We start from the raw sequence: 25,432 nt of genomic DNA on the forward strand, positions 1-25,432 counted from the left end.
CGTGGAACGCGAAGAGGGACGCTACGCGCGTCGTATCTTCCATCTAGCCTGGCCGTTAATTCTCACAGGGCGAGCGGGGAACGCGGTCGACAGGCGGGCGAGAGGGGGGCAGCGTGGGAGGGGAGAGAGAAGCGGAGGGGACGCACATGCGCTCGAGCTCATCGCGGCGTTGCGCAGGAGAGAATTTCGGCATGTCTAGCCCGCGTTTCAGAGGGTGATTCCACGTAAGATCGAACAAACGATGGCTGGCGACCTCTCAAATTTATTTCAAAATTTTATATATTATTGCCTGATGAGTGGAAAGAAGAGATCCGCAATTTGTTATGCCGCCAAAAATTTTTTCGAACCACAGGAAATCAATAATGACGAAGAGGTGGAGTGGAGCGCTCATCCGCTCTGCTGTTTTGGCCAACTTTCGTTATGAATTGCACAAAATATATTAAAGTTAGGTAGCTGAAATTTATTTACCTAAATATATGCATGTTTTTGCTTCTTCTCAGGTATTTTTAGTTTTTATGTGTAGTGTAGATGTTTTTATAAAAAACCTCAAAAATGGCCCAATCGGCAAAATTTTCTTTACTTTGAAGGTCTTTATCTCAAAAAATCCTTGTAGCAGAGCGACAAAAGTTCTGCATTACGTTCTTCGCATGCTTATCTACCGAACTGCCAAATCTTATATTTATATAGCTTTTCACTGAAGAGATATGATCGGGCTAATTTCAAAAAAAACACCGAACAATAAAAACTTCTGACGACAATTAAAAAAAAAAACCCATTTTTTAAATTTCTTAAACTTTGTCCACTTATTCTCCTCCACATCAGCTTTCACAATCATTAAAAACATGTTGCATAATGTCGTTTCGCTAAAAGTTACGGCCCCTCCAATAAGACCCTTAGGCAAGGAGCGGCAATTCAGACTGCTTGCCCAGCAAGTGTATATAATGCAGGTAGGATTGAATTTCTTTTTATTAAAAGACCAGCAGTACCAAAAAAAGTGTCGACAGCACTGAAGACGTTAATTTTGAAAATATTTGGTCACTGCAGCGGCCACGAGCGCGGGGCTACCGATCAGGCGCGCGCGCACCCGAGGTGCTCGATGTAAGAGACGGCGCAGTGAGAGCTCGTTTTCGCGTCCTCAGACCGATTGAGTTCGAAACAGCAACACCTCTCGGGTGACTTGAACACGTGCAGCGGTAGTCGCAGTGATCTGGTTAATTGCGTCGATTTCTTTTTCAGGGGGCATAAGAATGTCATCGTTAAACTGTGCGTTCCATGAAGGTCTTTCATTGCAGTGGTAGCAAAAGCACGCGTAGCAAAAGTAGTCCGTCTCACTGACAGTCACTGATCTTTCGGGCGTTAAACGTTCCTTCAAAGCATTTATGTCTAGGTCGGTAACTCTGCGAAATTTTGGCTTCTTTGCAATAATTAAAGGAGTACTGACACGATTTCGAGACATCGCAAAAGGGACATTTTTTGCTTCGTTGGTATGCAGTGTCCACGCTGTCCACACACTGGAGTCGGAGAACACGTATAAAATATTTTAATTTGACTTTGAAGTTTTCGTCGCTGAGCATTTGCAAGCCAGCCACACTGCAAGGACATTATCCCGACGAGTCAAGACAGTTCCTCCGAGTTCGCGAGTTCTGCGTCCTGCATGCAGCCTAAATCGTAGAAATCACTGTCAGGTCACTGGACGACAATTCACTCATCGTTGTCTATTGCACCACGAGCAGATGACGGATTTCCCGCTAGTACGTCGCGAATTTTTGTATCTCCGTGACGTCACACTGCTATGAAACGACACTGAGAAGCCACCCCCTCGATATCGAAACCGAAAGTGTCTTTTTAAGGTGGCGCTAATTAAAATTTATAGGATGCATTCCCAGGCACCACAATAGTCGTTTTAGGTTTCTCGGCACCAGCATTTTTATTTAGAGCAACAATCCGAACTTTTTTTTAAATTCGTGTCAGTACTCCTTTAAGCTTCTTGTGCTTCGAAAGGTATTCTCCACAATACATTCATTCAGAGCTATACTTTCTCGTCATGAGACGCACAGGAGGAGTAGAGTAAGAGCAAAGCACAAGAACTATCCGCGCCGAATGGAGTGTGAACAGCGCTCTGAACGCGCGGCTAGTTCAGGCCGTCTGCTGCCGACATCTAAGATAGGCAAGCGCAACCGGTTACCGATAGTTTTGCTTTCCTTTCCTTTGACAATCCATATTTTGATTTGCCACTGGAGCGCCACGTTCATGCTTTCCACTGATCGCAACTGGCGCAGCGCAGTTTCTGTGGCAGCAGCGTGCGTGAAGCGAGCGCTCATAGCTCCCTTATAGAGTTTTCATCTTGCTTCTATCTCCGCCGTGTTATCAGCGCCTAGCTGAGATGCGAACAGAGGGCGGATAGAATAGCGAAGCTCCAGTGCACGTGCGTTCAAGTCACCCGAGAGGTGTTGCTGTTTCGAACTCAATCGGTCTGAGGACGCGAGAACGAGCTCTCACTGCGCCGTCTCTTACAACGAGCATCTCGGGTGCGCGCGCGCCTACTCGGTAGCTCCGCGCTCGTGGCCGCTGCAGTGACCAAATAATTTCAAAATTAACGTCTTCAGTGCTGTCGACACTTTTTTTGGTACTGCTGGTCTTTTAATAAAAAGAAATTCAATCCTACCTGCATTTTATACACTTGCTGGGCAAGAAGTCTGAATTGCCACTCCTTGCCTAAGGGCCTTATTGGAGGGGCCGTAACTTTTAGCGAAACGACATTATGCAACATGTTTTTAATGATTGTGAAAGGTGATGTGGAGGAGAATAATTGGACAAAGTTTAAGAAATTTAAAAAATGGGGTTTTTTTTAATTGTCGTCAGAAGTTTTCATTGTTCGGTGTTTTCTTGAACTTAGCCCGATCATATCTCTTTAGTGAAAAGTTATATAAATACAAGATTTGGCACTTTGGTAGATAAGCATGCGAAGAACATAATGCAGAATTTTTGTTGCTCTGCTACAAGGCGTTTTTGAGATAAAGACCTTCAAAGCAAAGAAAATTTTGCCGATTGGGCCATTTTTGAGGTTTTTTATAAAAACATCTACACTACACATAAAAACAAAAAATACCTGAGCAGAAGCAAAAACATGCATATATTTAGGTAAATAAATTTCAGCTACCTAACTTTAATATATTTTGTGCAATTCATAACGAAAGTTGGCCAAAACAGCAGAGCGGATGAGCGCTCCACTCCACCTCTTGGTCATTATTGATTTCCTGTGGTTCGAAAAAATTTTTGGCGGCAAAACAAATTGCGGATCTCTTCTTTCCACTCATCAGGCAATAATATATAAAATTTTGAAATAAATTTGAGAGGTCGACCAGCCATCGTTTGTTCGATCTTACGTGGAATCACCCCAGAGGAAGAGTGGAAAGGGGGAGGGGAGAGGGGAAGGGGAGAAGGGAAGTGGAGAGGAGGTGTGTGGAGAGGGTATGCGCATGCGCAGTAAGGGTGGTCACGCCGCACACCACCACCACCACCGGATTGAGCTCCGCCTTAAGATACTTCGCATCTAAAAAAACAAACCGCACTGCACTGCAGCCTCGCTATGAACGATTGTAAACTGTTTACATTTCACCAAGAGGAAAAAAACACTTTAAAGTCAGCTGAGCTATGCAGCCGAGCAAGTGGTTTAGTTCAACAGAAGCAGCCTATAAATATGGTAAAAGCAGTACCAAAAGGAACACGATAATAGGAACGACACAGGACCAGCGCTGAACAGTTCAGGGCCTGTCCTGTGTCGTTCTTCTCGCGTTGCCGTCTTTTTGCGCTGCTTTTACCATGAAAATCAACCAACTGGCCCAGTTTTTGCACACTGTTGCAGATTAAACATGTCAAAGCAAACCGATATTAGGAAACATTTAAATATGAAAACCTGGCAGCAGGCATTCGGTCTGATTTAAAAGCATTCTTGGTTTTCTTTTTTTTTCCCCCTCTTGCTTAACACCGCTATGAACCTGAACACATGCTTCTTAGCGAAAGAAACACGTAGTGCCTTTAGCAGCACGGGCGCGGGGTATAAGCGATTATTGGAAACAAGTAAAACTAACGTCTAGCGGCCATACGCAAAGCAGGCAAATGCCGCCGCAAGCACCTACGGCGCAGGTAGCGCCACCTGGTGTGACCGCCATCTTTCATTGGGAATTCGTACAGCCCTCCGCTCTCGCCCGTCACACTTCCCCCTCTAGCCACCATAATAAAACCTTTCCCTCCTTATTTCGTTTTCTACTTGCACAGCGCCACCACGCGGCAGCGGCGAGCGCGCTTGGGTTCCGGAAAAAACGTCCCCGGAAAAAATGTCCCTGGAAAAAATGTCCCCATTTGCGTTGTCGGAAAAAACGTCCCCAGACGGGACCATCGAACGTTGCGCCTTCCAGTCGCCAATTCTTCATTTCTCAACGCAAAAAAACAAGGGATATGCGCGAAGATTGCAGTTTACTGAAATATACAGACGCCATAATGACATATCAACTTCAGCCACCCGTCATTAAAGGGACACTAAAGGCAAATAATTTATGTCAGAGTGAAAGCTCAATGTATGACAACTTCTAAAACGGCAATATTATCGACAGCAGTGCCCTACTTGTCGAGAAATTAAGGTAAATGTATCACATGATGAGCGCCACGAGTGGGACATTTTCGAAGTGTTCCCGAAGACGTATGAGAGTCTGCCTACAATAAATCACTAGTAATCAAACTAGCAGCAATAAAAAAGGAACCTTCCGTGCATCAAAAGACGTAATAAAATGCTGTTTGTTCGTTTCCGTTTGATTCATGAAAAAAGAAAGAACCTCTGTGGCGTTGCCATGGGGAACAATCATGCGGAGGCCTGGGAACAGAAGGCCTGGAACAGGCCCAGTCTCGAGTCGGTGCACCCCCAAAGAAGAGGAGCAAATCAGCGGTCATGGCCATGCAGCAGCGTGTTCATAACCTATGTGAGGACTATACTGCCGGGAAGACAAGTTGATTTCCTGACGGCTATCGGGCATACGATTCGGTTTTAATTTCACTTGTTTTCGAGCAAAATGTGGTCGAAAATTTGAGAAGTGTCGAATAAAGAATGCAGTGTTTTGTTAAGTGAGTTTGCACAAGATTGGTTTTTCGGTCAATTTTTCACTTGGGGACTTTTTTTCCTAGAGAGCAATGCCAGAGGGGACGTTTATTCCGGGGACGAATCTTCCGGGGACGTATATTCCGGGGACGTTTTTTCCTACACCCAGCGCGCTCAACTGCCCGAGGAGAGGGTTCGCCCAGGCACTGAAAAATAGAGGAGGCGCTGGTCAAGTTTATTCGAAGCCTGCGCGAGCATCTGGAAGGTTCGATGACTGATGTATAAAAGACGACGCCTTCCACCGATGATAAGATTACTCGACGGCAGACGACTGTTAACTCAGCTATCAGTGCGCAGCGTCTATCCCTTGTACACTGAGTTTTGATTTTATGCATATTGAGTGGCTGCATCGCGAAATTATACGCACGGACGAAGGAAAGAAACACGAAGACGCTGCTGACACTGCTTCTTTCCATCGTCCGTGCGTCTGTATCTTCGCTGCAGCCACTCAACATGCACGATCACCAATACAAACCATTCCAATTATTTTATGGGCACGAGTTCGCCCAAGTAGAGAGCTCAGTATTTCCCCGTCTTGCCTCCATTAAATAATAATAATATGTGGGGTTTAACGTCCCAAAACCAAGATATGATTATGAGAGACGCCGTAGTGGAGGGCTCCGGAAATTTCGACCACCTGGGGTTCTTTAACGTGCACCTAAATCTAAGTACACGGGCCTCAAACATTTTCGCCTCCATCGAAAATGCAGCCGCCGCGGCCGGGATTCGATCCCGCGACCTTCGGGTCTGCAGTCGAGCGCCATAACCACTAGACCACCGTGGCGGGGCCCGTCTTGCCTCCAAGTAACACAGAACGTTGAGTCAGCGTTGGCATCGTGCCAATGTTTAAAAGTTAACGTAGAAGTAACATAGAGAAAATAATCTCTGAAACATCCAATAACACAAATGAGAACCTTTTCGATTTTTGTGCAAGCTCATATTTGAATAAAATTTGATAATGACTAGCTGCACCATTCTTCACCGTCACAACCACGTGACAATACTATCGAGTGGTGTGAATAATGATGCTGTTGCTGGCCGGTCATATTGCCAAAATATTTGCCATGGCCTACTATGAGCTTCGCTTAATTTATGAGCAATTTTTGACAAGAGAAATAAACTTTTCGCAGTGAGAATGGCGGATTATGTGCATCAGTATATTCATATTCAAAAGCAACCAGTTACACCTTACAGTTAACAAACTTAGTTCTTGATATTTTATTTTTATTTTGAAATCATAAAGTGCGATGTAAATTTGAAGCTGCGTAGTTCCACCACATGTAACGGCTTCCTTTTCATTACAACTGAACAGTTTGACTTTATGATCATGTGTCAGCAAAGCACTTTGGTAAACAACACAAGCATGTCAACTTCCTTGCCCTACAGCCTGCTCCTCCGGCTCACCTATGTACCACGCCCGTGGGGAACCAAGTTTATGCTGCAATGAGTTCGCGCTGTTCATTTTATACTACCGATAGTACCATGATAGTATGTTTTACCATCGATAGTACGATAGTGAGTCAGCTATCGATAGTATCGATAGTACCATCGATAGTTCTGCGTCATTAGTGCCCAGTCTGCAGCTCGTCAAACGGGTGGTACAAGCCACCAGAGTAGTCTAGTAACACTGGTCTCCCCCTCCGTTCGCCTCGCCCATGTGAGTGGGGGACATTTGTAGAGACTTCTCCTCGCGAGCTGACGTCACTAGGCTCCGCCTTTATCCCCCGAGAATTTGTCCCCCTTCTGAATACCCCTTACATCTTCTTTCCTTAATTACTTGGTTAATTATTTTTCCTCCTGTGGAGTACTGTATTTCACAGTGACAGATTTCACTGTATTGCATGTGCAAATCCCACCCTGTAACAGCCCGTACGGGCTTACAGTATTCTAAATAAATAAAAATAAATAAAATAAAATGGTCAAAATTAGGAAGTCGCCCTGGTAATCCGGGAGACTTGGCAGGCATGGGCCGACGTTTCAGGCATGGTTCAGCGTCGACTGCACCAGTTGTGAGGGGTGACGAGGGACAGCGGCTGCCAGAGACACAATCAAAGCACTTGATTACATATGAACTAACTTTTTATCAAGGCAGGGCGCCTCACGAAGCATTAAGAACTGCTAGGGTTGCCACTAGAAAAAAAACGTCGCCGAATGTGGTTGTCTGACAACACGGCCCGTGTTTGAACACTGATTTTAAGGTCAAGATGTGAACCAAGAGAGGGAAACATAATGCGCAGAAGTGCATTGTCGGTACCTGTTATCCTCCCTTCGTATGCGGGGCCCCATGCGCGACAGCAGCGAGGTCAGTCTTCACCAGTCTTCAGCTGTAAAGCAGATTTTTCTTCCCATCTAGCTATTCCACCAACAACACCGTTTTCACCGAAACAAATTACAGTCCTCGACGACGCTCTACAAAGCTTGGCGAGCTTCGCATTCTGTCGGCTTCCATGTTTTTGAATACTCTCAAACCGGGCTGCTGGCAGTGGGCGCAGGTGAGCGCAGAGGCTGCGGTCGAGAGTAATCCGGCTCACTAATGCTAGGACGCTCTCCGTCATGTGGATGCGCCTGCTGGTGGATGATCTGTGGATTAGCCGTTCGCGTCCACGACAAATCCAGAATCGGTCCATCGCCTGAATGCACCATAAGAGTCAGTGAGATTGCTCAGTTTACACGCCTTTTGGCAAATGGTGGGCACGTTTGTACTGGTAAAGGTACCCCCTCACCCCGTCTAGAAAAAAAAATATCCTGGGTTTGTGCCTTCTGTAGTTAAATGTAACTACACAGGCTTATCTAACAGTGCCCTCTTTTTTTTCGTAACTTGTGGAATGAAGTGGCTTATTGGCCAGTGCATTTTGCATTTCTGACTCCTTATCATTCTGCCTTTTGGGGTTCCTTCTTGGGCCTGAATTATTGTTATAAGCAACTTACAATTTCTTAGTTCATTTTCACAACTGCAGCTTGGACTCTTGTGATTACAGAGTTCTACTCCCTGTGCGCATGAATTCATTCATGTTAGCAAAAAGTTTGGTGCAGCGTTCAAAATGTCTCTGCTCTTATTTTAGCATGCATTAACTGTTCTTATATACAGTATTGCACGTACAACCAGCAGGATGCCACGCTCTTCTCGACTTCAGCACCACCACAACAGTACAGACAGGCTACCCAAATGGGGCACATTGTCTTCATATTATGTGCGTGTACTGCCAGCCGTCGCCAATCAACCTGTTCCCCACTTGCCTCCTCTCTAGCGTACAGTGTGCTTAATTTATTCACACCAGCTCATACACAATGCCTGATATTTGTATTAGAAAAAGAATAAGGCACTAAGTATGTGGGCATGAATGAAATAGGCCTGTTTCGAGCACTGTAGGGTTGCTGAATCTTGAGCAGTATCACTTAGTTTGTCTTATTGCATTCAATACGGTTTGATAACAGAACTGTACCAGACAAACACCAGACATGTGGGCTTGCAATATTGCATGAGTTTCCAAACAACTGTACAGGTCTGTGTTAGAGACCTGTACAGTTGTTTGGAATATCTGTATATATATACAGATGCACAAGCAACATTAAAAGGTGTACAACCATTTATTTCGATGTTTCAGGTCCAAGACTAAAATGTACACCTGGAGGTTGATCACAAAAAAAGAACTACTTCAATACAGTGATTATGTTTCACAAATGACAAAGGAACATATGTTCAAGCCATGAAACTCGATTATAAACTGAGAAGTGGCAGTGCTTACACCAGCAAAAACAAGGAAGAAAGTGTGAAGAGCACTCCGATCATAAATGCTGCAGTTACTGATATAGCATTTAAAAGTTTCAACACCATTAGAGGGTGTTACTCTGACTTGCTCAATGAATTTCATTTAAATAGTGCACACCAAAGCGACACTAAAGAAGAGCATACATAAAAAGTGTGAAGCGCCCATTGCGAGAACAAAATTGCAGTCCACTATGATTGTAATATGTAATGATGGTCTAGTTGGTGATATTGAGGAAGCAGTGCTCGAAAGACACATTCACTCACACAAAGATGCAAACACAAGTGCTTCTTTACACAGTGCTTGCGTCTGTGTCTTCTTTATGAGTGCATGAATGTGTCTTCCTGTGCACTGCTTTAACAATATGTCTGCTATGACACTTAAAAAAGGTTCCAAACGCAAGCTACTATGATACAATACCATAAATAGAATGTTATCAGCAGTGAAATAGATAATCCCCTCGTTTAGGAAGAAAGAATCTGACCATTTTAACTGTGAAGTTACAAGACTGTGCAAATTACAGTTGCACAAGTCTTTATTAAAAAAATTATATTGATGAGGCTGATATTTGTGAAGGAAAATACAATCAATTATTTACCCACACTTCTCTGTAATGAACTACCATATTCAAAGGGCAGAAAGCGAAATTTTGCAAGAAAGCCTAAATGAGTTACTAAACAGAAATGTGGCTGAAATATGTGCATGAAAAAACTGGACACAGGACTAACTGTACATTTCAAACATTGCCAGCCAACTGAAGCAATTTAAGTGCTCTCATCTATGCTGCTGACTTTGTAATAGCCGTCACTGAATGTATCAGAGTGAAAAAGACCACATCACTTAATCTAAGCAAAGAAGTATAGCACTATGCTTTCTCAGTCTAGAAGAGCTAGCACCCTATCGTAACCAATTCTTGATGCCCCAGTGATCACCAAAAACTGTGTGGAAAATTACTTCTTTCTTTAGTGCGAGCCTGTAAAAAAACCTGACAAGGGAAAGCATGAGGGCACAAAAATCTAGAAAGAGGAAAACCAACCGTCCAGCAAAGGCTGTTCATTTGAAATAGGTAACCTAACGTAGCAGCAAAACACTAGACTGACACTCTGCTAAATCTTCCAAAAAACGGGCCTGTGCATTCTCCCAGCACACACCCAGTGATGAGCTACAATAGGCAGAAACACCATTGTGCAAACCAAGAAACCACTAGGAGGTCAATGGCCAATCAGATTTTTGTGCAGTGTCCCCTAAATTCTGTGTTTGTCTAATTTACATCTTAAACAAAGGAGACTTGTATGTACAACACATATTTTGGTGAGAGTTGCAATTTGGCCATCGCTGCTGTGATCTTTAGGAAAAAACTGCAACGATGCAAAGACAGACAACCAACTAGCTCAGCAACAAGCCCTACTGTGATCACCTCATCCAAAATTCAGTTGCTGCAGTGAGCGGTAGGTATGAGGACACAAAACATGGTGACAAGAAAGCATACCAGCCACACTGTTGAACTTTCTCACCCGTTCATAGAAACATTAAATGTATCACACACATGCATGACTTTACCTTATCAACTTGCAGCCCAATTAAAAGCATTCAGAGGCATGCTCCGGTATCTGGCAGATGATGCCCGCAAAAGAACGTCCAAAAGAAGGATCTTAGTAGAGCCGGTTTCTATAAATCCTCCCTTTATGTGGACTGGATCAGATGCAGAAGCACACGTTCATATGGTATGCATCAAATACTGTAAAATACCGATCAAACGACCTCAGAACATTTTGGCAGTTCTGAGCAAGAGCCCCTTCACCAATGTTTCCTGCATTATTCCCAACGTTGATCGGTATTTTACAGTCGGCTGCAAGCTGTACAGTCGCTACACATGAAACAAGAAGCACATAATATAAGCTGAAAATGTAAAAGATGTAACTCTTACATTGGCAGCCAATGCACAATGTCAATAAAGACTCAGTTGACAACAGGTGAGGAATGCCAATAACACACAATGAGACAACACGTCTGCACACTGTGATTACCTATGTGCATTATTAAAGCCCTCTGGAGTGGAAATGGAAGTGCTGTTGGACGCACGGCTGTGTGTATGATGAGTATTTGACAGATGACCACAGCCATGGTGCTTTCAGTGCTGTGAGTCCTGTGCTACAACTGCAGCTACGATGCCAAGGATCCGGCCCAACTCGGCTCGTTTCAGGGATGCAAAAAAGTCGGGGGTGAGGAGCTGGCAGATTTCCTCCTTCGACATCACCACCAGACCTGTCTGCACTGCATCCTCTGGAAAAAAGAGCCAGGCGTTATTGGGGAGCCATCATTGAAAGCTGAAACATCACGCCCCATTGAAATTTCTCTTTTATTGCACAGGTACCATGTAGATAGTGCTTTACGCTGACATGATGAGCATGCTTTGTATGGAAGACTATGCATGTGGTCTAAGCAAGCCTAGAAAAGTGGCAGCTTTGCAGTGCGCCTGGGTGGATCTGTCAGCACATGCGGCATATGCTGGAGCAAAGGACCATTCATGGTTTTCTGCCACCATTGTGATGACTAGTGCTCACTGACACAGGCACATTATACCATGCCTTAGTAAGCATAGGTTTCCTGCAGTTCCCCCTATTCATAAAACGACAAACTGAAAATATTTCACAGTGAGGCTCTTCGATTTTCTACTTCTGGCTACCCGCAGGCTGCCAGAGCCAGCCAGAGCGCGCTCGTTTTTCTCAAGTTGCCCCCCCTCCCCCCCCGCGGTGCACTTCCGGTTGGCGTTTGTTTTTCTCGGGTTGGACGGTTCTAGCGACCCGCGAAGAGCCCGAGGGTCGCCAGAAGCTTCCAGGACAATTTAGTCGTGGAAGCTCTCTGGAAGGTTTCGGGCTAGCAGACGCCGAAAAGAGACGATACGCGCTCGCCGCCCTCTTTGTGAGGACTCAACGGATTGCAATGCGGGCGCTTGGGGACTATACACCTTCGCTTGTGCTTACGCTCGGTGCCGTTCCGCCGTGCGAGATGGCGCGATTACGAGTGGCGGCGAGCATTTGGAGCTAATGTTTATTGCTTTTCTTATGTGCCCCGTGAAGTTTCCTTCCGTGAACAATGTGGCGAACTGTCACGTTCTAACTGTGTCGTGCACATGTCCCAAAAGTTATGTACACGTTCGTACGCATGCATGGAGACCCCTTTCGAGTTTATTTTTTCGTAGTAGTATTCGATTGTGGTGTCGTGTGTGCTTTCTGTGCACTAGCTATTTTGCCCCGTCGTATGTTTGTGTGCGTGAACCCCGTCAGAACTTAACTATTTCAACTAGGTCTTCGATGTTGATAAAATGCACTGACTGGCTAAAAGCGATCGCCACATTGTTTTTTGTGTGATGCTCGTTGGTTGCGAACGGCGTGCGAGCGTACTTCTATCTACGGGCTAGTATATGAGGTATGCTATTATGTTATGCTACGACACGTCGATGTGAAAAAACAAAGATGAATTCAGAAATGTATACATTCCTTTGTTGCTTATTTCATCGTCGGCTTTGTCTTTTTCTACCTCTTAGTAATAATGCCATGCAGTATGTACGCGATTATCACCTAGTAGCTCAAATGAAAGCTGAGCTACATGAGATTTTTGGAGTGCCACTTATAACCCTGTCACACGGCCACCACCGAACTCCGTTTATCTCCGTTCAGCATTGAACGCCTTAATGGAGCTTAACCAGAAGGGAGTTGTGGCCATGCTACATGGCTAGGTGCAAGCTTTCGACGGTTGCCGCATGGGGCAGAAACAGCGTTGCTGCGCTCGTCGAAACGTCCCATTTTTTGCCTGTGCAGGCGCCTTTAAAGCAAGAAAAACGTGTTTTTGTGTGTTGATAAAGTGCTTGGAAGCACCATTGCTGTCACAGTGCTTGTGCGTGCGCCTCACACGTGCAGAAACAAATATGGCGCGACGCTTCACAGCGGCGGCTTGGCGAGGCGTTAATTCTAAAAAGACAGGGCGTGCAAACAAGGACACAAGAAAGAAGTCAGGACACCACAAATGCCGTTTGTGGTGTCCTGACTTCTTTCTTGTGTCCTTGTTTGCACGCCCTGTCTTTTTAGAATGAATACTTACCAACTAGCTCAGCTCTCTGTTATTCTTGGCGAGGCGTTGGTGTGGAGAGTACAAGCGCTGATGTCCGAAAAAATACAACTAAAACTTACACTACGGGGCTTGAAATGCTGCGAAAAAAAGAGCATACATTTTAAAATTATAACTGAGCTCATTAGGACGATTTTGCTAGTGCAGTTTTCAGCGTAGCAGTAGCTGGCTGGGAACGACAGTACTCCATCAAGCCGAAATGGTCATTACTGAACTCCCTCCACCAAAAGCTCCATTTAACTTCCTCAGCGAAATGGTGACCGTGTGGCACGAACCCCATCTCCCTCGAGCAAAAGACGAGGGAGTTAAACGGAGTTCACGGGTGCCCGTGTGACAGGGGTATTAGAACTGGAAAAGAGGCTCATGCAACGTCTGCCAAAACGAGTCGAAGACGCATCAGACAGAAGTTTATTTTAGATATAACGCGCACTCGTGGCACCGATACTGCCGCATGTCTCAAGTTGTGACAAAACATAAGCTGGTCAACGCGTGTGTGTGACGTAGTACGCGAGAGATCCTTGAGTTCTTGTGGGGACACGATCCCTTTCGCGAGATTTTCGCGTCGTGCTGTGCGGCGACTGTTACATGTACTAAGCAGACTTGAGCTGGTTAAGCTGTTAGCGGCGCGGCAGCACACCTTGCATCGCTTTCGTGGCGCCGTGCGCTGGTTGGCTTTTTTGTTCGTGGATGGGGAGAGTTGCGCATGATCTTGCAAACGCACGTGATTGTATCCCAAATGCGTATGCTCGAGAATACCACTTCAGCTCTTCAGCAAACCTAGCCACATATTTTCAAGCGGGCAATGCAGAAAAAACCAACGCGTACGCGGCGCAAAGTTTCATTCAAATGAATGTTACGTTCATGTCATTTACCAATGACTACGGCATGTTTTTAACGTTTTTCATGTTCTCAATGTAATACTGATTTATTGCCTTTGCAGTTTTTTGTTGGATTATTTATCAACTTCTGTTGTACACGTAACATTACCTACAACTGTTCGTGTTTTTCTTTTGTTTGTCCTCTTTTCCATAAGTCTTATGAATGTGTATTACTATGTATAATGATGTATAAAGACCAGATCTTCTCATGTTTTTCCTAGTAATCTCTACATTTGCCTCTTCCTGTCAATGTGCATTCAAATCAAATGTTTTATTTCCAGCAAAATCAATTTTTGTGTTGTTGATCATTTTTGCTGCTGGACTTTGTAGGGGCCGCAGCTTTGTCAAGCCGCAGTACTGCAGCTTTTTTTCCGTCACCCCATATTTCTCTATGAGAAATAAAAGTTGATTGATTGATTGATTGATTGATTGATTTGCTACCACGGCGGTAGCGTTTGTTTACGTTTACGCTGGCTGTCTCAGCGTTCGATTTTGCTATGTTCAGGCAGCTTCGGGTTGTCTCGGGCTTCCCACACACGTGACCAAGACGCTGTTTCCTGTCCTGACCGGAACTAGCTAGCTGACCCTCTGGCTAGCTCTGGCTGCCAGCGAACTGCCAGAAGTCGGAAAATCGAAGATCCCCGGTAATAAAATTATTTGGTGTCTAGGTCAATGCTTCACTTTTCAGGTGAAAGCGCATAATTGCAATAGTAATTACAGTTAAAACTCGACCTCACAAAACACAATTTTACGAATTTCCTGATCTAACAAAGCAATTTCTATTCCCCGGCAGGTACCCATAGGGTTCAAGGTTGTCATCAACTTGAATTAACGAAGCTTTTGTGGCACTGACCTGAATTTAACCAAGTTTTTCCGGAAATAAATTAGCACGAATGCAGCGATTTCTTTCCAATTTTCACACAGACGGCTCTTCTTTGGACGTGCGCTGTATCGTTATTGCGTTAAAGCAACTTGCCACCCTAGTCACGGCGCAAGTTTTATTCTGACGAGGCTGTTTGCTGCAGTTGATAGCGCTTTTACTTATCAAATGGCGCTGGGCAGTAGTGGTTTGTTGTCCCTGCAACTGTGGTTCCTTTGGTTATTAAATGGTTTGTGCGACAGATGGCAGTGATCGCCTCCTTGGCACTTTCTTGATCTGTCTGCTCTTGCACATTTACTGCACCCGTTCTCCCTGTCTTTGAATATCAGCAGCTTGCCATAGCTACACATGGCCATCTACCTCGCCTATATCACCCGGACATAGGAAAAATTCATGCTCGGGCTGCCCACGCGGGCTTTTCACACGTGCAGGTGCGTATTAGTAGCAAATAAAATGCCGCGGTAGCTTTCGGCAGACACTACATTACAATTGTAGATTTTAAAGGACAGAAAAATTCGTTCCTCAATTTTACGTACTTCCTGACTTAACGAAATCATACGAGTGCCCTCATCACATCGTTAATTCCCATCATGTTTCGTATAAAGTTCAACTGACATTATCGCGCCACGTGTTGTATGTTCTATGCGCTAGTGGGGATCTTCAATTTTTGGACTTCTGGCAGTTTGCTGGCAGCCAGAGTTAGCCAGAGGGTCAGTCAGCTAGTTCCAGTCGGGACAGGAAACAACACCGTGGTCAGTGTTGGAATCCCGAGACAACCCGAAGCTGCCTGAAGATTGCAAAATCGAACGCTGGGACAGCCAGCGTAAATGTAAAGGAATCCTACCGCCGTGGCAGCAAACGAAACTTTGCACCGCATAAGCGTTGGTTTTTTTCTGCATTGCCCGCTTGGAAATATGTGGCTAGGTTTGCTGAAGAGCTGAAATGATATTCTAGAGCATACGCATTTGGGATACCATTATGCACGTTCACAAGATCACGCACAACTTGCCCCGTCCATGAACAAATGCACGGCACCTCGAGAACGATACAAGCTGAGCTGCCGCGCTGCTAACGGCTTAACAAGCTCACGTCTGCTCACTTCATGTATCAATCGCTGCACAACACGATGCAAAATCTCGCGAAAGTGATCGTGTCCCCAAAAGAGCTCGAGGATAACCTGCTCGGCTATCACGTACTACATTGCACACACGCATTGCCCAGCTTGCGCTTTGTCTTAACTTGAGACATGTGGCAGTATCGGTACCACAGGTGCGTGTTATATTTAAAATAAACGTCTGTGTGACGCGTCTTCGACTCGTTTTGGCAGATGTTGCCTGAGCCTCTTTTCCAGTTCTAAGTGGCACTTCCAAAAGTCTCATGTAGCTGAGCTTTTATTTGAGCTACTAGGTGATAACCGCGTACATACTGCATGGCATGATTACTAAGAGGTGGAAGAAGACAAAGTTACGATGAAATAAGCAACAAAAGAATGTATACATTTCTGAATTCATCTCAGTTTTTTCACATCGACGCGCCGTAGCATAACGTAATACCATACCACATATACTGGCCCGTAGATCAATGTACGCTCGCACGCCGTTCGCGACCAGCGTACCTCGGCCCGCCGGAGTCTGTGTGAGCCTCTCGTATTGAGGCGTCAGATGTGCTTCAGTCATCTCTGTAGGTTGTGCGCAAGTCTGTGTCATGCTTAGTCCTAGCTCCTTTCTTGCAAGGTGCGAAGTCAAAGCTTTCCTTCCTCCTCCTCCTAAGGTCAGTGTTGTAGGCTAACAAAACCTATCAGAAGAACTGTCAGGAGGAAAGAATGCAAGAGACTCATGTTTGGCGTACACGCCACTTGTTTCCGCGAATGAATTAGGCGCAGCAGAAGCATGCCTTAATTGTTAGAGAATTCGACTGGGTCGCCGAGATTGAAAGTAACACTGATCCACGGTGCAAGAAATACTTAGGTGGGTGAACGACGCAAAGGGAGCGCTTGGTGGGGGGAGGCGGTTAATGTTCTCGTTTTCCGCGTGCCGAGAGATGGCGCGCCGGATTGAGGACCGTGGCGGGCTGCTGGCAAATTCCGCAAAGCACCTGCGGCACGTGGGCGATGGTTTACAAATCTGAAAAACCCAGTTATCGCGCAATATCGACCACCCGACACGACGCGCGAACGGCCCGTTTCGTCGCTCATAGCGTCGCTCGTCGCTGTGCAGTGTATTTTCGTGCATATGGGGTTTGGCCTTCTCTGTCGACGTGCTACGTTAGCCGTGCAGTGCACGCACTTTTTCGTGTTGCTGCCATTGCTTTCTGAGCTCGTTTTTGAAAATGTCATAGTGTCAAGTGTTTTTGTGCTGCGGAAGAATGGGCAAGTGCTTTGCGCCCTTTTGAAAAAGTGGCTACAAATCTTCCAAAGAGAAGTTCACGCTTTTCACGCTGCCAGCTAACAAAGAAAGGCTTCAGCCATGGAGGCGTACCATACCACAAAAAGGCCCCATGCTGCAAAGGACAGATCGTATGTGCGAAAGACATTTCCCTGAACGTGATAAGAAGGTGCTATTTCTTCTACTAAATACTTCAGGTACCGTTGCATTCATCATATTCGCTATCAACGAGGATCACACAAAAAACACTGTCGCGATCGCTAGTATTCAATCAGTGTATTCTATCGACATCGCAGACCTGGTTGAAATAGTTAAGTTCCCATGGGGTTCACGCACCCTAACATACGATGGAGCGGAATAGCTAGTTCGATCACAATAGTCTTCGCTAAGTGCACAGAAAGCACACACAACACCACCACCGAATACTACTACGAAAAAGTAAACTCGAAAGGGGTCTCTATACGTGCGTATGAACATTTACGTAACTTTTGAGACATGTGCACGACACAGTTAGAACGCGACAGTTTGCCACATTGTTCACAGAAGTACACATAAGAAAAGCAATAAACATTAGCTCCAAATGCTCGCCGCCACTCGTAATGACAAGCAAAGGCTAGCGAAGGTGTAACCAGAACCGCCCAGCCCGAGAAAAACGAACGCCGACCAGAAGTGCCCTGCATGGGGGGTGGAGTGACTCGAGAAAAACGAACATGCTCTGGCTGGCTCTGGCAGCCCGCAGGTCACAAGAACTCGAAAATCGAAGAGCCCCAGTGAAAGCTTGTGAGCGCTGCGGAAGATCGCGGCTGCACTGGCCGTCTACACTGTGCAAAAGGTGCATAGAGGGGTGCTGGAAAGGGAGCTCCATGACTCCCGCACGACATGCGTATTTTGACCAGCCGGGAGTGGTTGCCCACGGTCGCGAGCCCCGTATTCTTGCAGGCGATCAACTGATAACACATACCTCTGTATGTGTTTCCCTATCATCATAAAGTTTGAGTTGAAGTGATAGGCAGCCCGAAGGTTGCTTTGCTTGCGGCAGCAGCTCTGACTCCAGGAATACGACATCCGCGTCGTATATCGCTCTGGACGCAGACATTGATGCTGGCGCCCCTTCCCGGATTCCACTCATTTCAGACGTGAGCACTTCTACTTGCAGTCATGATATGCTGCCACTTGATATCATGGACATGGCCTCGGAGCAACGAAGGAACCTATGAATTGCCACCATTTTGAATTTTTTGACAAGCCCTCCAACAGCGTCAGCACCTCGAGCACTGCGGTGCTAGGTACAGCATTTCACTATCCGCGGCGGACTTTTATACCACTGCAACTACCATGCCGATGGCCGCACATGGTTATTAGTAGGGGTGTGCGAATATTTGGACTTTTTAATATTTTTCAAATAGTGTTTGCTATTTGATTCAATTCGCACCTGAATTTTACTATTCGAAGTATTCAAGCCTCCGGAAAACAGATATAACGGCTTATAATAAAGGAAAAAAAAATATAATGACGATAAATCAGCATGCAGCGTGCTTGGTCTAGCGTTTTGGGTCACCAACGTGCGAAACTGCCACACCCTTCCACCGGTGCTCCGAGCGGTCGCTGCGCGACGAGCTTGGCCGGGGGGTTCGCTGCCGATGCGTGAGATGCCCATCTGCTTTTCCAAGGAGCCAGTGGGAGATGGCAATCATTGCTTGTGACGAAGCACATAGTAGCTTCTTCGCTTTCGCATGTGCGCTAGCACGATGTGCAGAGTTAGGCCTAGCCACGACTCCGAGCAGTAAGCTCGATCATGGTGCCCGATGTTTCAAAGTACGCCATTTTCTATCACGAGTACAAAGAGTCGTTCCACAGTAGTCTCTGTCACGAAAGCTGAGGTACCGTGCTAGCAGACATGCCTGCAAAGTTCGGATTTGTCTCGTACATCGCGGCGCCGTGAGCGGAGTTAGGCCTAGCAACGACTAGGGTAGCTGTTTGGGCTTGTTGGTTTGGCATGACACAGCGCTCGTGTGTGTCAAGCCTCTTCTCTGTCTTCGTCTTTTTGCGCTTTCAACCTGTGTCGTGCCTAGCAACGACTTCGAGCAGTAAGCTCGATCGCGGTGTGCGTGGCCGCGGTGCCTGATGTTTCAAAGTACGTCATGACTGATCGCGAGTGCAAAGAGTCATCCCACGACGGTCTTCGTCACGAGGTCCGAAGTGGTGATAACTAGAACCGCCAACCACGTGTCAGTCCAAGACATGCGCCTGCGATGTTCGCGACGAGCACAGCGCACTATCATAATCTGTGGATTGAGCTTCCGCTTGCAGCTGCCAAACTAAAGCGTAATTATTTTCTAAATGATTGTCAACCTGTGAACACAGAATGAGTGCAAACGCGTCCCTAAGTAGCGCGATGTTCAACAGCAGTGGCCTTGCGATATGCTAGCAGTAGACGACGCTGACACTGTCCCGGAGCAAGATCGGACCAATGGCGAGACGTGCTGGAGCTACTGGATGCAGCCAAGTGGAAGCCTCGTAACGAACTTCAAACATTTGCTATATGTCCGCTCCTTTCCAAGTGGACTAGTTAGTTGAAGTGGGAAATTAGAACACGGAGAAACGCTGGATTTATGCGGGCCTCTTCCATGCACTGGTGCTAGCAACCGATGGATTGTTGTCACCGCCGACCATATGACAGGGTATGCTGAAACTGCCGCCTTACCTGCTGCAACAACAAAAGGTGTTTCCTCGTTTATTCTACACAGCTTTGTTCTCCGTCATGGCGCACCTTGTGAACTGCTGAGTGACCAGCACCGTGTATTCCTCTCAGATGTACTGCAATCACTCCTATCTGCATGCTAAATTATTCACCGCACCACCACTGCTTATCACCCATAGACCAATGGCTTCACGGAGCAATTTAACCGAACTCTTGGTCACATGTTGTTGACATAGGCGTGCGCAGGGTTCCCTTTCAGGGGGGGGGGGGGAAGGTTCATCACAGCACCCCCCCTCCCTATTAAATCAATCTATGGGGCAGACTTTGCACCCCCCTCTTAGGCGACTAGGGGGGGGGGGGGGGGGGCGGCCGCCCCTCGGGTGCACTCCTACGGTTGCCGACGTATGTTGTGTAAGTCCACTCCAACTGGGATCCAGAGCTTCCATTTTTCACATACGCATACAACCCCACCTCCCAAGCCACTACTGGATTCTCCCCGCTCTTTTCACTTTATGGCCACGGGCCCTCCAGCGCCACTGATACGGTTCTCTTGTACTGTTCGGACCTCGCTGACTGCCAACCTGTGTCCGTGGGTGGCACACTGCGCAAGCACGAAGGAAGGAAGCAGTAAAAGAGGCAGGTCGCTCAGTAGGCCGAGAAATGCCGACAAAAGGCCTGTTCTTTGACGTCTGCTCAACAGAGTTGCCAAAAAAACGTATGGCAGCTCCTCTACTGTAAAACCCGAGGAAGAAGTGGGTTGCATGAGCACCCAGCGATTCCCGTTTGTAGAGTTCCCACTGCTCCGTTTACCAAAGCGTCGATGACTCTAATGTTTGAGGTAAGCATGTAGGGTGTCCCTGGCACAAGTAGAATCTTGTTAGGCCAATTCACAAACTCGGTGTGTGATACTTGAAAAAAGACAGCAAAAGAACGGGTGTCCCGTTCTTTTAGCAGTAGACGGCCTGTTTCTCGTCAAAAATTCCGGTCAAGTTTTGGATTTGATCCTACCTCGTTCTAATCAGCACATGTGCACATTTTCCATTGACGTAAAAGACTTGTATTATTCGCTGCCTTATGAATCACTTCTTTGTTGTGTACAAGAATGCATTGACAAGTTTGGTAGTATAGAATTTCAGAACAGTGCTGGTGTGCCGTCTAGTAGTTTTTTAGAACTTTTATCCGTTTATTTGAGAGCTACCGTTATCCAATGGGACAGGAAGCCCCACCTTCAAAATGAGGGTATATGCATCGGGTCATGTATTGCTCCAATCTTAAATGACTTGTTTTTAGCGAAGCTGGACAGAACCGTTTCTGGCGACCTATGTGACAAGAATATCACGCGCATTTATAGATTTGTTGACGACTTCCTCATTCTTCTTGACTGTGACCCCATGTCTTGTGCTTTAGACATCCCCAATTTCATCAAGGAGCGATTTAAACCCCTCCTGCTAACTTACAAGTTGTCAACTAACAACACTGTCAGATTTTTAGACATAGCCTTTACTTTTCACCAAGACCACACCTGTTGGGCGTACCAGCCCAGGAGCAACAAACCTCTGCTTCTGTACCACTCCGACCACACAAAACTCGTTAAAAGAGGTATTGTAAACTTGTGCTTTCGCAGTGCATTACAAAAGTCTTGCCCCCATCTAATGGCCGCCAGTTTTAAAGAGCAAGCAGAGCGACTTTCCAATGTCGGTTACCCTTCTCACGTACAGGTTTCAGTCGCGGAAAGTTTGGTCAAGAAGCTTCAACTCTCGGAACAAGCCCTCCCACATGATGAGCCAGTAAGGCCTCAGAGGCTTGCTGTAGTTCGGTATCTACATGGAGTCTCCCACAACTTGGAAAAGGTTGGGGAGCGGGCCAATGTGAAGGTGGTATTTTCTGCCCCGAAAAAGCTGTCGTACTTGTGCACTAAGGATGTTTCAAATGCAAAACGAGGTTGCTCAAAACGGCACAAAATCCCGCTCGTCACATGTACAGCAAATGCAATCTATCAAATACCTCTTTCATGCGGCAAGAAGTACATAGGACAAACTGGCCGCTGTATTAATGACCGGCTCTGGGAACACGCTTGTAATGTCAAGAATGGTCGCGATGGTTTCTTGGCATTGCACTGCAGCACGTGTGGCAGCAAGCCGCTTTTGCATGGCACCGTTATCGTGGGAAAAAACAGAAATAAAACAAGAGAAATTACCGAGGCAGAGAGGATTTGTAGATTAGGGCTGAACTGTGTCAGCACTCCTTCTCTCGGGCTTTGTCAAAAAGAATGGTCTTTCCTGAGAATGTAAGATTTTCGCGCATGGCAGTTGCGGGCTTCTCGAATGATTTGTTTGTTTTTCGCATTTCGAGATGTACGTTCCTCGAAATAAACCTTGTTGGAAGTAAGCGCTCGTCTTCGTCCCTTCTCTTGGCCAGTGTCAAATTTTGCGCAACATGATCAGTTATGCATTACCAACATGCCCAACTTCATATTCTTGTTCTTTTACTGACTTTCTTCAAGTATCATGAACCAGCTGGACCAGATCTCAACTCTTCTGCTCAGTGTGTGACGTGCGCTACTTTTTGCTGCGCTTTATCAACTTCCTGCTTGTTACGGCAGCTGAGATACGCATTGTCTGCAGCAAGTTTCGTCAGGTTGTTTCCCCCATCAGATGTGGCAATGCAGCGCTGGCGAAGCATAGGAGGAGGGGCATTCTCTTGCTTGGTGAGGCAGTAGTGCCCTCTTTTGTGTGGCCTCGGAGTAAGCCGCAGGTTTCCGAAATGTTTTTGGTGATCTTTAGTTAATAATTGCGATTACTTCTTGGTTATTTCTGTTAATTATATTATATTAGACCTTGTTCATTCATTTTAACCTGGTTTTGAGCATTGCTAGCCTTGTTAAGGCCTGTATTGAGCGCTTTACTGTGAGCATGATCACGCCACATGAGATGCACGGATGGCCGACAAGCTGGGCCCCTCAAGTGCTCCGCACTTAAAACAGCGTCGTGACTCTAACCCTTTCGCAATCAGCACCCTCGTGTGGCTTTGGGTCCTGCCAGTTGCTGCCCCTGGCCTTTTGTCTAAGCTCCTTCCGAAGTGCCATGGACCCTACCGCGTGGTTGCGCAAACGTCTCCCGTTAATTATGTGGTCAACCATGTATCTCCATCGTCGCAGGTGAGAGACAGTTCACATTGACAGGCTCAAGCCGCATTGCAACTCCCTGACCTCTCTCTAGGTCGCCGGGATGGCTACCTCTCAATAGCAAGGGTAATGCCTATCGCCATCGACTGGCTCATACCAGCGGTGCGCTCTCTGGCTACGCCCTGCCTGACGTTGCTACGATCGTCACTGTTGCTTCATACGAACTCAGTAAACCCCCTCAGCAATTGCCTGCCTTCCACGTAAGAAGCTGGTTTGAGGATACCCTTTTCAGTGATGGAAGCGCCATTTTGCTTTTTGGAGCAGATTCTGAACCAGAAAAAATGGTGCTTAGGATCAGCCATAAGTGCTGCAAAGCAGAAAAAATGCTAGTTTGGAGCAGCCATTGGTGTTTTTGGAGCAGATGGCAAAATTCTCCAAACAACTCCTGAAGTTTAAAGCATTTAAGCATCTCATAAACGTTATCATTTATTATTAAAAATACTTCACGCAGAATAATCACTGCAAATTGGAAGAAACAGGTAACTAAGCAGATGGATGGTCACTGAGCACCAAGTATGATGAAGTACATCTATTTAAAGTAACAGTACTTGTGGCAGAAATGATATAAGAGCGATAAAGCTGAGCACCAAATTATAAAGGTAGCCAAGATTACATGTATGTATCTGTAGCCAAAGCAGTAGTTTATCATCGGTACAAGATCAAAGGGATATGTTATTTGCATATTTCACCAAAACAGCCAGCAATGAAAATAAAAAGAAAAACAGCTAAATGAGCTATACACGTAAAATGCCAGTTCTTATGGCATAAATGAGGTCAAAGATGATAAACAAGTAAAGGTAATGTCACACATCAAAGTCGTTACAGCAGAAGTTAGTAATCAGAAAAATGTCAAACTAATCTCACATACATTTCCCCAAAATAGTCTGCTAGTCAGGTACAAATACAGTAATACAGTCGAACCCGCTTATAACGAACTCGAAAGTGTCGCGAAAAGTGGTCGCTATATCAGTAGTTCGTTGTATATGGACTCGCCTTTAAAAACGCGCGCTTAGCGGCCAAGCCGTTTTTTTTTTTCTGTGCACTTTTATTAAAGTGCACCCAAACCCTCCGGTGACAAGCTAAGCCTTTTCGCGTCGTGAAACGACGCCCGCTACGTGCTCACGAGTGAATTACCCGCCTTTGCTGAGAACTGACACCGTTTCACCGAAGCGCGGTACCGCCACGTGGAGCCGATCACCCCTGGCTAGTTGCGTGCAGCGCGTCCCCTACTCGGCTCGCGGAGTCTCTGCCGGGTCGCTTGCTGTATGCCGTATGCGCGCGTTTGTACGTTCTTCGTGCCTGCTTCACTCCGGACCGTGCACAGGTGCGGCGAGTAGCCTGTTCGTTCAACGCGGTGAAAACAAGCATTCTGCAAGCAACGCGCACTCTACGTCTCCTCGATGCTCTCGTGGCCCTGCACGACGATGCGCGGCGCACTTGAGTTCTCACCTAGTTAAACATGCAGTATACGCTCGCTGTCAGTACATCGAAATTTCTCGGTGCCCGCGCCGCTCAACAACAGCGAGATACTTTCGTTTCTACAAAGCGAGGCGCACTTTAAAGCGGTCTCGCACGACGCGGCGGCGGCGAACTTGCGAACGGCAGCATGGCGCGCTCGTACCGCCGTCAATCCGCACAGCGTACGGCGTGCGCCACACGCGCAGCCGAGCAGATATCTACAGATGACTGTGATATAAGGTTCTCGGCTATAAGTCATAACTGCACGTTCACCGACGACCGCCACCTCGCCTTCGCTCTTTTCTGATGCTTTTCCGCGAAGGCATCGCCGCAATCGCGCGGAAATCGTTATCACCGATCGACCGGTCTCTGCAGTTACCGAAAAGACGGACGACCTTTTGCGGCACATTGTGGCGTCGACGAGTTTAGGGACGCAGTGAACCTTTATGCGATGAAAGTTATCGCGGTTATCACTTCTTGCATTTATGCCTTCTTGCGTTCCAAGGCATTGTTTGGTTCATCGTAGGCGGTCGTAGCTGCAGAGAACGGCGTCAGGAAAGGTTACCGTGCGAAAGCTGACCGCAAGGCTTCATGCTGCCTCCTTTTTTTTCCCTCACTGCCATTCTGCCACTGAAGAAAAGGCTCGAAAGTTAGCGACCTCGCTCGCAGCGTCCGAAATCTGCGTGCGGTGCTCGCCGATCAGGGATATCTTAGTCGAGAGTAAACTGGAGCGGGGCACGCGCGAGCGCGCGCCCATCTCACGCTTTAGAAGGCCTGTTTTAACTTTCTTTCGCTTCGTATGTGCCATATTTTTACCGCGACCGTGTCTGAAGTGTTCGTTGTAAAAGTAGGAGGCTTTGAAAAATATTCGCTATATGTGGACGCAGCTTCAATGTTTAG

General features: G+C 46.4%; 1 protein-coding gene across 1 annotated transcript in view; it reads right to left on the bottom strand.

Annotated features, from left to right (window-relative positions):
• Window positions 1-8,721: 8,721 nt before the first annotated feature.
• The window catches only part of LOC125756261 (uncharacterized), a 65,529-nt gene continuing 48,818 nt past the window's right edge, over window positions 8,722-25,432 (bottom strand). The window contains exon 4 of the mRNA XM_049413136.1: window positions 8,722-11,202. Coding sequence (XP_049269093.1) covers window positions 11,051-11,202 — 152 coding nt within the window. The 3' untranslated portion in view covers window positions 8,722-11,050. The remainder of the gene's footprint in view (window positions 11,203-25,432) is intronic.

This window comes from Rhipicephalus sanguineus, chromosome 3 (genome assembly GCF_013339695.2).
Source record: "Rhipicephalus sanguineus isolate Rsan-2018 chromosome 3, BIME_Rsan_1.4, whole genome shotgun sequence".
Lineage (NCBI taxonomy): Eukaryota > Metazoa > Arthropoda > Arachnida > Ixodida > Ixodidae > Rhipicephalus > Rhipicephalus sanguineus.